This window comes from Sinocyclocheilus rhinocerous, unplaced genomic scaffold (genome assembly GCF_001515625.1).
Source record: "Sinocyclocheilus rhinocerous isolate Xijiao unplaced genomic scaffold, SAMN03320098_v1.1 scaffold173, whole genome shotgun sequence".
NCBI classification, from domain to species: Eukaryota; Metazoa; Chordata; class Actinopteri; order Cypriniformes; family Cyprinidae; genus Sinocyclocheilus; species Sinocyclocheilus rhinocerous.
The window spans coordinates 27202-41727 of NW_015645056.1; the positions used below are offsets into that span (position 1 = coordinate 27202).

A 14526-nucleotide genomic window follows, 5' to 3' on the forward strand; every position below is an offset into this window, starting at 1 on the left:
TTATTTTGTACAACATTTGCAACTGCTTTTTATCACTTAATTAAATTGTGTCATCTATAGGGACTACTGAACAGACATTTAGAAGTTGATTTTAAAATGCAAAGTATTGAACATAATAATAAAACTCTGTAAACAATTTGCATTTTTACAACACTATAAGTGTGTCCCATCAGGTAATGAAAAGTTGTACACACACTTGTGGTCTTCATGCTCACTTGCAGGAAATACGTCATAGAAGTAGTCAAGTGGTCAAGGGCAAAGACCACAAGTGTGTGTATTTGGACAAGGCAACTGTCGTGAACGCGCATCCAAAGTGACGCATTAGAGACGAAAATGTGGAATAAAGTCGCTATTTTTGTTTTCTTTGCGCAAAAAAGTATTCTCGTAGCTTCGTAACTTCACAGTTGAACCACTGATGCCACACGGACTACTTTGTCGATCATCTTGGTACTTTTCTAAATGAAAGATGAACGATTTTTGAAAGTCTGACAGTAATCAGTGTTGATTTCTACTGTAAGGTTAACCCTGCCTGCTTTAAATGTTTCAAAATGATAAACAGTTAAAAACATTAGAAATTTAGAATGGTACAATACAAGAACAACATCTTAATGTTGGCTCTCCATCACTCTCCAGAATAAAATGATACTTTAAATGTCATCCACGTAACAGTCAAAAGCATAATATGCTGTAATGTTTACCAAAAGTCTGAACACTGAACTATTGCACTATCAATGCCTAAACATAACGCCTAATGAATCTGGGGAGGTCAGGTGTTACAAGTTCTCAGAAAACTCCCAGTTCACTAATTGTAATTACGAGTTCTACAAGGATGTGAATGGTTTTTACAAGGTGGTATCTCGTAATTAAGGTAATTACAACATGGCGTGAACGCACCTTTTGTTTCATATCACAATTGGCGTGAGATTCACATGGGCAGAGTGAGAGCGTGAGACAGAGCCTGGAAGCATGTCTCCTGCCAAATGCGTGAGAGTTGGCAACCCATATGTGTGTGTGTGTGTCTGTGTGTGTGTGTGTGTGTGTATTATCTGCCAGTAGTGTTTGGGAGCTGAACATGAAAGCTGAAGTTTGAGAAGGAAATATACTTTCAGATAAAACTCTCCCACGCTGCTCAGACAATGGTTCACATGTTCAAAAGACTTGAATTAGGTCTTTCATTTAGTTTAGAAGAAGGCTTGATGACTTTCAGTTAACTCAGGATCACAAAGAGGTCAAGAACTTCAAACAACTAACCATGGTAACTTTTCCTCCAAATTACCAGACTACAGAGATGTTTATTGCTGTATAATAATAGTATATAAAGGGATTTAAAAATCTTTCAAACAAGGGCATAGATTTTAGTATGGATGCTATGACATGTCCCTAACAATATTCAGCAACTAAATTGTCCCTAGCAATAATTTTGATCAAACAATTAAATATATGTATGTAACCATTGCTGTTGTAATTTCGGCTGCATCTGAAATAGGTCATTGATATTACCTGAGACATTAAAGAAATAAGCTTGAAAAACACATTTAATACATGTGTGGAGTAAGAACATATAAGAGCCGAAGTGTTTAAAACAATACGAGCACAGTTCAGCTGAATGATAAAGTTTACTCTCTTTAACTTTATGTTGTTCTGCTGTTTTGTGTTCATCTGCTTCTCCCATTTGCTCTTTTTAGTCTCAAGTCTCAAGTCTACTTTATTTATAAAGCCCTTTCCACTACAAAGCAGACCAAAGGACTGTACAGCAACGCAACAAGACGAGAATAGTAAAAACAAAAATCAACAATAACAGAAAAACAATTTAAAACAATTTACATCTTCCAAAAGTCAACAATTAAAAGCCATAGAAAACAAGTATGTTTTCAGACGAGATTTAAAAACATCAACTGAGGATGTTTGCAGCTCTGATGTCAGGTTGAAGGGTAATCCACAGTCTTGGGCCAGCAACCGAGAATGCACGATCCCCCTTAGTTTTCAGGCGAGTTTTCGGAACTGAGAGCAGTAAGCAGTTAAATGATCTTAGAGGTCTACCAGAGTTAATATGAATCAGGTCCGTAATATATTCTGGGGCCATATCATGAACAGCTTTAAAAACGTTCAGCAACACCTTATACTGAATCCGATATTTAACCGGAAGCCAATGCAGCTTTTCCAAAACTGGAGTAATATGCTCCCTTTTCTTTGTACTAGTAAGGAGCCTCGCAGCTGCATTCTGGACCAATTGCAATTTTGAAATAAGAGATTGGCTCACTCCCAAATAAAGTGCATTACAGTAGTCCAAACGGGAGGAGATAAATGCATGAATCTCAAGGTCAGCAACAGACAAAAATGATTTCATTTTTGCAATAGTCCTCAACTGAAAGAAGCAACTTTTCACTACACATTTAATCTGATGATCAAACGTTGTAGCGGAGTCAAAAATTACACCCAGATTTCTTATTTGGGACTGCACATTTGTTGTCCATGTACCTAACACATCATTTATGTCACAGTCAACCTTATTTGGCCCAAAAATGATTACTTCCGATTTACTCGCATTTAGCTGTAGGCGATTTTGCTCTAACTAGCACTTCACCTCCTCAAGACATAATAACAAAGATGAATGAGAATTTGATCCTCCAGATCTAATAGGCAAATACATCTGAATATCATCAGCATAAAGATGATAAGACAAACTGTGCTTAAAAAAAAAAAAAAAGGCCTAAAGGCAACAGAAATAGTGAAAACAGAATAGGCCCCAAAACGGAGCCCTGTGGTACTCCACAGTCAATAGAAACTGAAGAGGAAGAAAATTCCCCAACACTCACTGAAAAGGATCGTCCCTTCAAATAAGAAGAAAACCATTTTAAAACAGTCCCTCTCAGACCCACAACATGCTCTTAAACGTTTAATAAGGATATCATGATCTATTAGATCAGAAGCTGCACTAAGGTAGAGCATAATTAAAGCTCCTCGACTACCCGAGTCTGCAATGATTAACAAATCATTGGAAACTCTCAATAAAGCTGATTCAGTGCTGTATCCTGCCCTAAAACCAGACTGAAAAGCATCTAGCACATCAACGGTGTTTTTACATTGACTATCACACTATAATACAATCAGATAAAACAATAATTTCTCATATTTATTACAATATATACTGATAAACTGAACATTCACTTCAATGGTATGAGAGACTGGATGCTTTCAACTGATTTCCAACTGAACTGCAGCTCAAATTATTTCAAATAAAGTGAATTAAAGGCACAATATGTCATTTTCGCCGCTAGAGGGCGCGTATTCAGAATAAACAAATAGACAAAGGCGTAGTTTGATGACGGCGTGACTGAGTGTGGAATCATGGGAGTTGTCGTCTTCATCCCCACAGTCGATGCAATCCAATGTTAATGCGTTGCAAAATGATTCAAAGTGATCCATTCGGAACGCGTATCGCAAATCATGTGATTCAGATTGGGACTTCAAATTGCATATCATTTGATTTAGGTCGGGACTTCGGAGCGGGTTCACGATTCATTTGATTTCAATCGGAACTTCGGGGCAGGTTCACGAATCTTTTGATTCAGATCGGAACTTCGAAGCGGGTTCACAAATCTTTTGATTCAGATCGGAACTTCGGAGCGGGCTCACAAATCTTTTGATTCAGATCGGAACTTCGGAGCGGGTTCACAAATCTTTTGATTCAGATCGGAACTTCGGAGCACAGATCACAAATAACTTGATTCAGATCGGGACTTCGGTGCAGGTTTGTGAATCATTTGATTCAGATCGGGACTTCGGTGCAGGTTCGTGAATCATTTGATTCAGATCAGGACTTCGGAGTGGGCTCGCTTTTTTTATTAAACAGTAGAAATCATCAAACCATTAAATCTTAGTAAAGTTCTAAAAAGCAAAACACAGAAAAAAGAACGAAAGTATACAAAGTTTTTTGTAAGATTTTCAAGGGCATATAGTTTAGTAGGCCTAGATGCTATAACATGTCCCTACCAATATCATCCACTACTAAATGTCCTATAGCAATAATTTTGATCAAACAATTAAATGTCTGTTGTTTGCCATTATGTCCCCACCAATGCCAAAATCAATTTCAAAATGTTTTTTTTTAAATATTCAATGCCACAAGAACAGTTTTACATAGTCACATTATTAGCTTCCAGACAAAAAAGTTATATACATTTCAGTGCTTCTAAAACATTATAGGCTATGTTTTAAGCACCTTTTTGTTTTTAGTCCGTTCTAAACGGTTCATGTATAGTAGCCCATTTAAAACATTTGGTTTGCAAAGAGTCCTAATAAAATAAAAAATGGCATAATGTACTGTTCTTCACATTGCAAAATGTCATTCGGAAAAGAAAAAAAGCACATTAATATGAAATTATCTACTACACACCCCAGTTTTTTGTTTTTGTTTTTTGAGGACAATGTAGCTAATACGAAATATGCACACTTTTACTGTCGTAACAATATCTCTATCAAAGTTCTTGTATTCTATGTTTAATAAAAAAAAAAAAAAAAAAAAGATCATAAGATAATTTCAGATTTTAGCACAAAAAAAAAAAAAAACTGCCGCATCAGTTTATTCTGATGTTATGATGGATAAACACTACAAATCATCGCTACTTCTTTAATTTATTACACAAACAGCGATATGGCGGAGGCAGAGGGTGAGATTCATCACATGCGAGTGTGTTTGTTTGATCGCAAGCGTCGTGCACCTGCTCTATAAGACAGTCGTGTTATTATTATGGCTTCATTTGAGCGCATTTCATGTCTTTCTTTAATGTGTTTGGGTTTATTCCCGCATGTGTTTTTTTTACATGTTTGTGCAGCACAGATAGAAATACACATGTGAAATCTGATCTGAGTGATATTTCTGTAAGGCCTCTGCGTGCGTCCGTTTCTATTTTTTTTTCTTCTTATATTATTGTGATGAATAAATACAACTGAACACCTACTACAATGTATTTCTTAAGAGATACAGCAAAAATAAATAAATACATAAAATAATTATAATAAAAAGGCCTATGGTACTACTATGTTTTCATGGTTTCATTCAGTGGATTTGTTTTATATATTTATTTTTATATACTTTTTTATTTTTATTTTTTTTACATTTAGTTTAAAAGTAATTTAAGATATTGCAGTATACTGTAATATTCACTGTGTTGCACACTGACAGACACGTTATTTTTTTACAGCTTAAAAACATTTTAAATGAGCAGTTCTGCGTACGTGCTTGAAATTAGTTACAAATGTAAAAATAAAAATTAATAAATTGAAAAAAATATTAAAAATAAAGATAAATTGTTCTTAGTGTATGTGAATATATTTAGAATTTTTATTTTAAATGTATTTTTTATTGCATAGTGATGGAAAAGGTGAAGAGGTGAAACGGTGCATGATTTCAGCACTGTATACTACTTTAATAATCACTGTGTTGCACTCTGGTAGTTATGTGTTACTTTATTTATTTATTTTTACAGCTTAAAAGCCATTTCATGAATACTTCTGCTTACAAGCTTGAGATTAGCTTTAAACTAAAAAAAAATAAATAAAATACAATATAAAAATCTAAAAACAGAAAACCTAAAAATAAAGTGTTCCTACTGTATTTGAATGTTTTCTCATATTTTAATTTTTTTAAAATATGTTTTAATGGATGTTAAAGCACATATTGAAGCAAAAGCATCATCAAGGTGATGCAAAATGTGAAAAGGTGGGAGAAAAAGGTGCACAACAATATTGCAATATACTGTAATATTCACTGTGTGGCACACTGGCAGTTACATGCTATTTTTTATAATTTCTTTTTAAAGGAACGCTTCTGCATACATGCTTGAAATAAATTTTAAATTAATAAATAAATTGAAAATAATATCTAAATAAAAATATATAATACAAAATGTAAAATATAAAAATAATTTGTTCCAACAGTATATTCAAGTTTTCTCATATTTTACATTTTTATTTAGATATCATCAAATTTTTAGCATACGCGTTCCTCCTTTAATAGTGTTCAAAAGCATCCCAGGATGCACCTCATGAAGCTGGATGAGAGAATGTGTGTTTGGTAATATATTTACTGAAAATCTGGTTTATTCTCCTTAGGCATCAGCAGTGCCACTCCTACAGAGGAGATAAACGGTGCTGGGAACCTGATGGACTTCTTGGACGAGCCGTTCCCAGACGTTGGCACTTACGAGGACTTTCACACCATCGACTGGCTGAGAGAGAAATCCAGAGACACGGACAGACACCGGAAGGTGAACCGGACTGCCTGACACTGATAGGGTGCATTTTATTCATTAGTGCACTGGTTTATTTTGTGTGTCTTTGCAGATCACCTGTAAGAGTAAAGAGTCCATCTGGGAGTTCATTAAGAGTTTGCTGGACGCCTGGTCAGGATGGCTGGTGATGCTGCTGATTGGTCTGCTGTCAGGTGCAGAGACATGACATCACTGACTAGAAATACGCCCATTAATGACATCACTGGCCAGAGACACACCAACTAATGACATCACTGTTCAGAGACACGCCCACTCATGACAGAGACACACCCTCTCATGACATCACTGTCCAGAGACACGCCCACTCGTGACACCACTGACCAGAGACACGCCCACTCGTGACACCACTGACCAGAGACACGCCCACTAATGACACCACTGTCCAGAGACACGCCCACTAATGACATCACTGTCCAGAGATACGCTCATTCATGACAGAGACACACCCTCTCATGACATCACTGTCCAGAGACACGCCCACTCGTGACACCACTGACCAGAGACACGCCCACTCGTGACACCACTGACCAGAGACACGCCCACTAATGACACCACTGTCCAGAGACACGCCCACTAATGACATCACTGTCCAGAGACACGCCCACTCGTGACCAGAACTCTTTCAGCATGTAACGTCTCTCCGGTCTCTCTCAGGCACACTGGCCGGAGTGATCGATCTGGCTGTTGATTGGATGACGGATCTGAAGGAAGGCGTGTGTCTGTCTGCGCTCTGGTACAGTCACGAGCAGTGCTGCTGGACGTCCAATGAGACCACCTTCGCCGACAGAGACAAGTGTCCTCAGTGGCAGAAATGGGCTGAACTGATGACGGGATACACTGAGGTACAGCAGAGTGATTAATAAGTTAAAACAAATTTTTATGCAATGATTTTTTTAGGATTTCCAAGGGCTGCATAAAACCAAAATCGTGATATGGCTTAGTGCAATTATCAAATCACAAAATCTGCAGTTTAAATAAAGAAATGTAATAAATAAATATATTTCCACCAAAATAAAGTTGCACTGTAATATAAAATTATTAGGGCCCGAGCACCGATGGTGTGAGGACCCTATTGGAATTGCTCCGTTTCTTATTATTAGGGCCCGAGCACCGATGGTGTGAGGACCCTATTGGAATTGCTCCGTTTCTTATTATTAGGGCCCGAGCACCGATGGTGTGAGGACCCTATTGGAATTGCGAGGGCCCGTTCATCGCTGCTTGCAGCTTTAATTTATTTATTATTATCATTATTATAATAATCATGTTGATATATAATTACAAAAAATTGTGCGGCCCTACAAACAAGCACAGCAAACCTGGAATTTTTTAAATCGCAATCACAATTTTTATCAGAAAAATAAAATACATCTTAATAAAATCTAAATAATTTCTAATTAGTTTCTTTAAAATCTAAAAAAAACTTTTTTTTTTACTTTTACAGTGAAATATATTTCTTATTTTGTTTAATATTTGTTATTTTGTAAAAATAATAATAGTTATTATTATTATAGTCATATTGATATATAATAATCACAAAAAATCGCGTAGCCGTAGAAACAAGCACAGCAAAAAATATTTTTTTTAACTTTACAGTGAAATATATTTCTTATTTTGTTTAATAGTTTTTATTTAGTAATAATAATAATTATAGTTACTATTAAATATAGTCATATTGATATGTAATAATCACAACATTTTGGGAATTTTTTTTAATGAAATTACTATTACAAATTTTATTAGTTTTTTCCCCCCCTCCTATCATGCAGCCCTAGTTTGTGTTTCTCTTCACACTCTGATGTCTGCGTGATTCTGTCATCAGGGCGCAGGTGTGTATGTGCTGAACTACTTCCTGTACGTGCTGTGGGCGCTCTTCTTCTCCTTCCTGGCCGTGTCTCTGGTGCGAGTGTTCGCTCCATACGCCTGCGGATCAGGAATACCAGAGGTGCAGAAAACAAAGCTAATATGTGACCCTGGAGCACAAAAGCAGTCATAAGTAGCACAGGTATATTTGTAGCAATAACCAACAATACATTGTATGGGTCAAAATGATCGATTTTTCTTTTATGCCAAAAATCATTAGGACATTAAGTAAAGATCATGTTGCATGAAGATATTTTGTAAATTTCCTACCGTAAATATATCAAAACTTAATTTTTGATTAGTAATATGCATTGCTAAGAACTTCATTTAGATAACTTTAAAGGCGATTTTCTCAATATTTTGATTTTTTTGCACCCTCAGATTCCAGATTTTCAAATAGTTGCATCTCAACCAAATATTGTCCTATCATAACAAACCATACATCAATGGAAAGCTTATTTGTTAGATGATGTATAAATCTCAATTTCAATGACTTATGACTGGTTTTGTGGTCCAGGGTCACATATAATATAATATAATATAACTGTCCGAGAGGACTGAGTGTGTGTGTGTGTCGTTCCAGATAAAGAGGATCCTGAGGGGCTTCATCATCCGCGGGTATCTGGGCAAGTGGACGCTGCTCATAAAGACGGTGACGCTGGTGCTGGCCGTGTCGTCTGGCCTCAGTCTGGGGAAGGAAGGGCCGCTCGTGCACGTCGCCTGCTGCTGCGGAAACCTGTTCTGCAGCCTCTTCTCCAAATACAGCAAGAATGAGGGCAAACGCAGAGAGGTGCGCACATCTGCATGCTGGACCAGACGTGACTGATGTAAGACAGAAGTCAAGGGAATATGCTGAAATCTTCTTCTGCATACGTTTGTTTCAGGTTTTGTCGGCAGCTGCGGCCGCAGGAGTGTCGGTTGCATTCGGAGCTCCAATTGGAGGAGTTCTGTTCAGTCTGGAGGAGGTGAAAATACACACACACACACACACACACACACACACTCACACTCACACTCACACACACACACACACACACACTCTCACACACACACACACTCACACACACACACACACACACGATCTGTACACACCTGTCTGTAAATTTCTATTAATTATTTTTAAATTATATTTTTTAAATGTAATTGAAATGAAATTCTTGGCCGAAGCCGAAGTGCAGTGCTATCAGAATACATGCAATTTGTGCGTGTATTACAAAACATTCTGCAGTTTATTTACTAATTGTTTAAGGCCATTTCGCGATTTCAATCATCATACAGTAACCAGCAACAATCACCCCTTCCTCTTCTCATCGGAGACATGTGATGCAGCGCTAAACCGTCTCTCGCTGTCGGTGCTTGCAATGATTTTAGCGTCTTTCTCTGACAGTTTTAAATATTTCCACACTGCTGACATGTTTGCTGCATTAGTGCGCGGCTCTGTTTGATCGCGTCACGTCATTGTTAGGTACAATTTATTCGGTCAATTTTGGTTGCCGAACATTCGGTGCATCCATAATATGTTTATAAAATATTTATAATGAACAAATCAAGTTTGTCAATGATTCAGTGACACTTTCAAAAAGACACTTGCTTTGTTTCTGAATGAATCAGCCGTTTGAACGAATCGAGTGAACCAGTGGTTCGGTGACTCATTCATAAAGTCAGTCACTTGCTTCGTTTATGATTTAATCAGCCATTTGAACAAATCAAGTGAACCAATGATTCAGTGACTCATTCATAAAGTCAGTCACTTGGTCACTTGCTTCGTTTCTGAATGAATCAGCTCTTTAAACGAATTCAGTGGGTTAATGATTCAGTGACTGTTTCATAAAGACAGTCACTTGCTTCATTTTCAAAATGAATCAGTGGTTTGTATGAAATGAGTGAGTCAATGATTCAGTGACTCATTCATAAAGACAGTCACTTGCTTCGTTTCTGAATGAGTCAGCGTTTTGAACAAATCGAGTCAGTTAATCATTCAGTGGCTCATTCATAAAGTCAGTCACTTGCTTCATTTCCAAACTGAATCAGCAGTTTGAACGAATTGAGTGAGGCAGTGATTCAGTGACTCATTTATAAAGACAATTGCTGTGTCTCAATGTGCCTACTTATACTACTCTCTTAAAGTATGTATTTTTTGGTGAGGAAAAAGTACACACTTTTGAGTGTGTAGTAAAAGAGTAGGCAAGCTTTGGGACATACTATCACGTCATACAATTGCGTCTTTAACGGACTGCTCTGTCGCATAGTGACACGCACCCTGTCACTGTAAACTGGCCTGTCAATCATCTTGTCACAGTTTATATCCTCCACTTTTCATTTCATTTCACTTCCTACCATATCGGAGAGAAAAGAAGTAGCACGTTGATCTGCAAGCCGCGGGTCTTCATGCAGAGAACTCTGCTCATATTTTCTGCATAATGATGCATTTAAAAGTTAACGACCAAACGGATGTTTATAAAAGTTTACATTGCTGTTGCAGATGAAATATAACACAGATAACATTAAATAAATACTTTTTTTCCTCCTACCGTACTGGAGAGAAAAGAAGTAGCTCGTTGATCTGCGAGCCGCGGGTCTTCATGCAGAGAACTCTGCTCATATTTTCTGCATAATGATGCATTTAAAAGTTAACGACCAAACGGATGTTTATAAAAGTTTACATTGCTGTTGCAGATGAAATATAACACAGATAACATTAAATAAATACTTTTTTTACCAGGTTAAATGTTGATTATTAGTAACTCAAACCCCTTTATCTAAACCTCTCTACTTAACCGTCAGTCGCGCACATCCACCATGTTTGTAGTTTTTTAATGCTTTTTATTCATGTTTGTAGTTCTCAACCGAATCATTCATCAAAGCGCATTGGTTTGTGGGTAATATCAGCCATTAGAGTGTGCACGGATCCACACTTCAAAAATCGACCTGAAATAGGAGACCTTCCGGGGACTTTTGGCATACTCCTTTCGACATACTATGATTTGGGACACACTTATTTTAATCTCACATACTATTTAGGATGGATAGTATGAACATTGAGACGCAGGGAGTCACTTGCTTCATTTCCAAACTGAATTAGCCTTTTGAATGAATTGAGTGAGCTAATGATTCAATGACCCATTCTTAAAGATAGTCGCTTGCTTCATTTCCAAACTGAATCAGCAGTTTGAACGAATTGAGTGAGTCAATGATTCAGTGACTCATTCATAAAGTCAGTCACTTGCTTCGTTTATGAAAGAATGAACCAACGATTCAGTGACTCATTCATAAAGTCAGTCACTTGCTTTGTATCCGAAATGAATCAGTGGTTTGAACGAATTGAGAGAGTCAATGATTCAGTGACTCGTTCATATAGACAGTCACTTGCTTCATTTCCAAACTGAATCAGCAGTTTGAACTAATTGAGTGAGTCAGTGATTCAGTGACTCATTCATAAAGACAGTCACTTGCTTAGTTTATGAATGAATCAACCATTTGAACAAATTGAGTGAGTCAATGATTCCGTGTCTCATTCATAAACACAGTCACTTGCTTAAGCCACGTTTCCACCGAAATTACCCGGAACAATTGTACCAGGAACTTTTTTTTCCCAGGAACTTTTTTCCCCCCAGACCTGTTGCTGTCTGCGTTTCCATCGCGGTCTAAAGTATTGAGAAGAATAGGCAAATGGTGACGTAGGTATGCATGCGTTTCTCAATTTGCATCCTCGGAAGTTCGGACTTCGCGAGTTCGACCCAGGAGTGTGAACTCCCGCGGACGGGACGACGCAAGTCCAGTAATTCTGCAAATAGTAGCGTACTTGATAACATCAGTCAGCTTACCTTGGCTACTGCAATTTTCCTCACTGTACAATAAGACGAAATATATCAAACACCACTGCCCCTTTTCGTTTTCATTTAAACATATTAATAGCCGCAGAAATGTTCAGGGAACGTACAGTACATGGCCTACATTACAATGAAATGAAATATTATATCAAACATTGCCTGTTTTCATTTTAATTTTAACATATTAATAGAATAAAGACCAAAGATTACCTGTTAAGATTTACCCAAAACAAATTATATCTTATGTTTATCCACTACAGAGACATCAGAGCCAGCGGCAAATTTCAGAAGGACTAGTCGAGTTGAGGCTGCTCTCCTTGGGATACATGAGCACTGAGCGCCGGCTGATCAAATAGGCGCTGTTTTTATAAATAAACCGCAGATTTGAGTTTTAAACAACTACATTCTCGCCTGAAATACTTTTAAAACTACATTTCATGACACATTCTGAGGGGCAATTTTTTACCCGGAACTTTATTTAGATCCTGGTTCCTGCGGTGGAAACACACCGAGTACCGGCCCAAAGTCCCTAGTTCCTGGGGAAAGTTCCTGCAGCGGAAACGCGGCTTTAGTTTCTGAATGATTCAGCCCTAATCTAAATATCTTTTGTGTGTCTGCAGGTGAGTTATTATTTCCCTCTGAAGACGTTATGGCGGTCTTTCTTTGCGGCACTGGTAGCGGCTTTCACGCTGCGCTCCATCAACCCGTTTGGCAACAATCGTCTGGTTCTGTTCTACGTGGAGTATCACACGCCATGGTACATGGCCGAGCTGGTGCCGTTCATCCTGCTGGGTGTGTTCGGGGGCCTCTGGGGGACACTCTTTATCCGCTGCAACATCGCCTGGTGCCGGCGGCGCAAGACCACGCGACTGGGCAAGTACCCGGTGCTGGAGGTGATCGTGGTGACAGGGATCACAGCCGTCCTGGCCTTCCCCAATCCCTACACGCGGCGTAGCACCAGCGAGCTGATCTCAGAGCTGTTCAACGACTGCGGCGCACTCGAGTCCTCGCAGCTCTGTGACTACATCAACAACCCCAACATGACCCGGCCTGTGGATGACATCCCCGACAGACCCGCCGGGCCCGGCGTCTACAGTGCCCTATGGCAGCTCGCGCTGGCGCTCGTCTTCAAGATCGTCATTACCATCTTCACATTTGGGATGAAGGTGAGAACCACCATGTTCTCTTGTGTGAAAGTTGATTGTGTTATTTTAGAATTACTTACAGTATATGTGACCCTGGACCACAAAACCAGTCATAAGGGTCAATTTTTTGAAATTGAGATTCATACATCATCTGAAAGCTGAAGTTGTTAGGATAGGACAATGTTTGTCCGAGATACAGCTATTTAAAAATCTGGAATCTGAGGGTGCAAAAAAAAAATCTAAATATTGAGAAAATCGCCTTTAAAGTTGCCCAAATGAAGTTCTTAGCAATGCATATTACTAATCAAAAATTAAGTTTTGATATATTTATGGTAGGAAATTTACAAAATATTTTCATGGAACATGATCTTTACTTAATATCCTAATGATTTTTGGCATAAAAGAAAAATCGATAATTTTGACCCATACAATGTATTGTTGGCTATTGCTACAAATATACCCCAGCGACTTAAGACTGGTTTTGTGGTCCAGGGTCACATATAGCATCATAGTATTTATTAATATTTTGAATTTGCTTTTATTTTTATTTTATAATTTCAGTAATTTTATGTGCTTTTGTTATTTTTATGTATTTATTTATTTTAGAATTATTCTATTTAGCTTTAATTTTTTATTTTAGTTTTAGTAATTTTAGTACTCCAACTTATTTTATTGCGCATATGCGCATCGCGGCACTCGCCCTAGATTACTCGTGGGATGTTTTTCGTGTCACTCGCGCGATCAACCATGGTGAAGATAACTATGATTGCTGCTTTGTACTAGGGCTGTGCAATTAATCACATGTGATTGTCATGCGCATCGCGTCAGTAAAGCCAGTTCCGTGATTAGTAGTAAATCTCCATCTCCTGCTTTCAGATGGAGTGGCATTTACTACACAGAGTCGTAGTTCACTGACAATTAGGCAATATCGCGTTCATTAACGCAGGCGATTCGATCATAAGTCTGAAGTAGTGAATTTAGGTAGAGGGGTGCAGAGCCAATTTTATGTGAGCAGCTATTGGTAGCCACTGCCAGTGCAAATTGATGAACAGAGGTGTGATGTGCATTCTTTTCGGCTTGTTAAAGATTAATTTTGGACATTCTGGTTTAATTGTAGAGGTTTGATGGAACTGGCTGGAAGACCTGCCAAGAGAGCATTGCAATAGTCCAGTCTGGACACAACAAGAGTTTGAGCAAGTAGTTGTGAAGCATGTTCTGAAAGAAAGGACCTGATCTTCCTGATGTTGTATAAAGCAAATCTGCAGGACCAGGCAGATTTAGCAATGTGGTCTGAGAAATTCAGCTGATCATCAGTCATAACTCCAAGGTTTCTGGCTGTTTTTGAAGGAGTTATGGTTAATGTGCCTAACTGGATGGTGAAATTGTGATGAAGTGATG

At 38.1% G+C, this 14526-nt stretch overlaps 1 protein-coding gene across 1 annotated transcript in view; it reads left to right on the plus strand.

The window, feature by feature from the left end:
- The first annotated feature begins 4575 nt into the window (after positions 1-4575).
- clcn4 (chloride channel, voltage-sensitive 4) overlaps positions 4576-14526 on the plus strand; it is a 22230-nt gene continuing 12279 nt past the window's right edge. Inside the window, exons 1-8 of the mRNA XM_016508262.1 lie at positions 4576-4670; positions 6115-6269; positions 6346-6445; positions 6948-7135; positions 8113-8235; positions 8737-8943; positions 9038-9118; positions 12604-13149. Coding sequence (XP_016363748.1) covers positions 4655-4670; positions 6115-6269; positions 6346-6445; positions 6948-7135; positions 8113-8235; positions 8737-8943; positions 9038-9118; positions 12604-13149 — 1416 coding nt within the window. The 5' untranslated portion in view covers positions 4576-4654. The remainder of the gene's footprint in view (positions 4671-6114; positions 6270-6345; positions 6446-6947; positions 7136-8112; positions 8236-8736; positions 8944-9037; positions 9119-12603; positions 13150-14526) is intronic.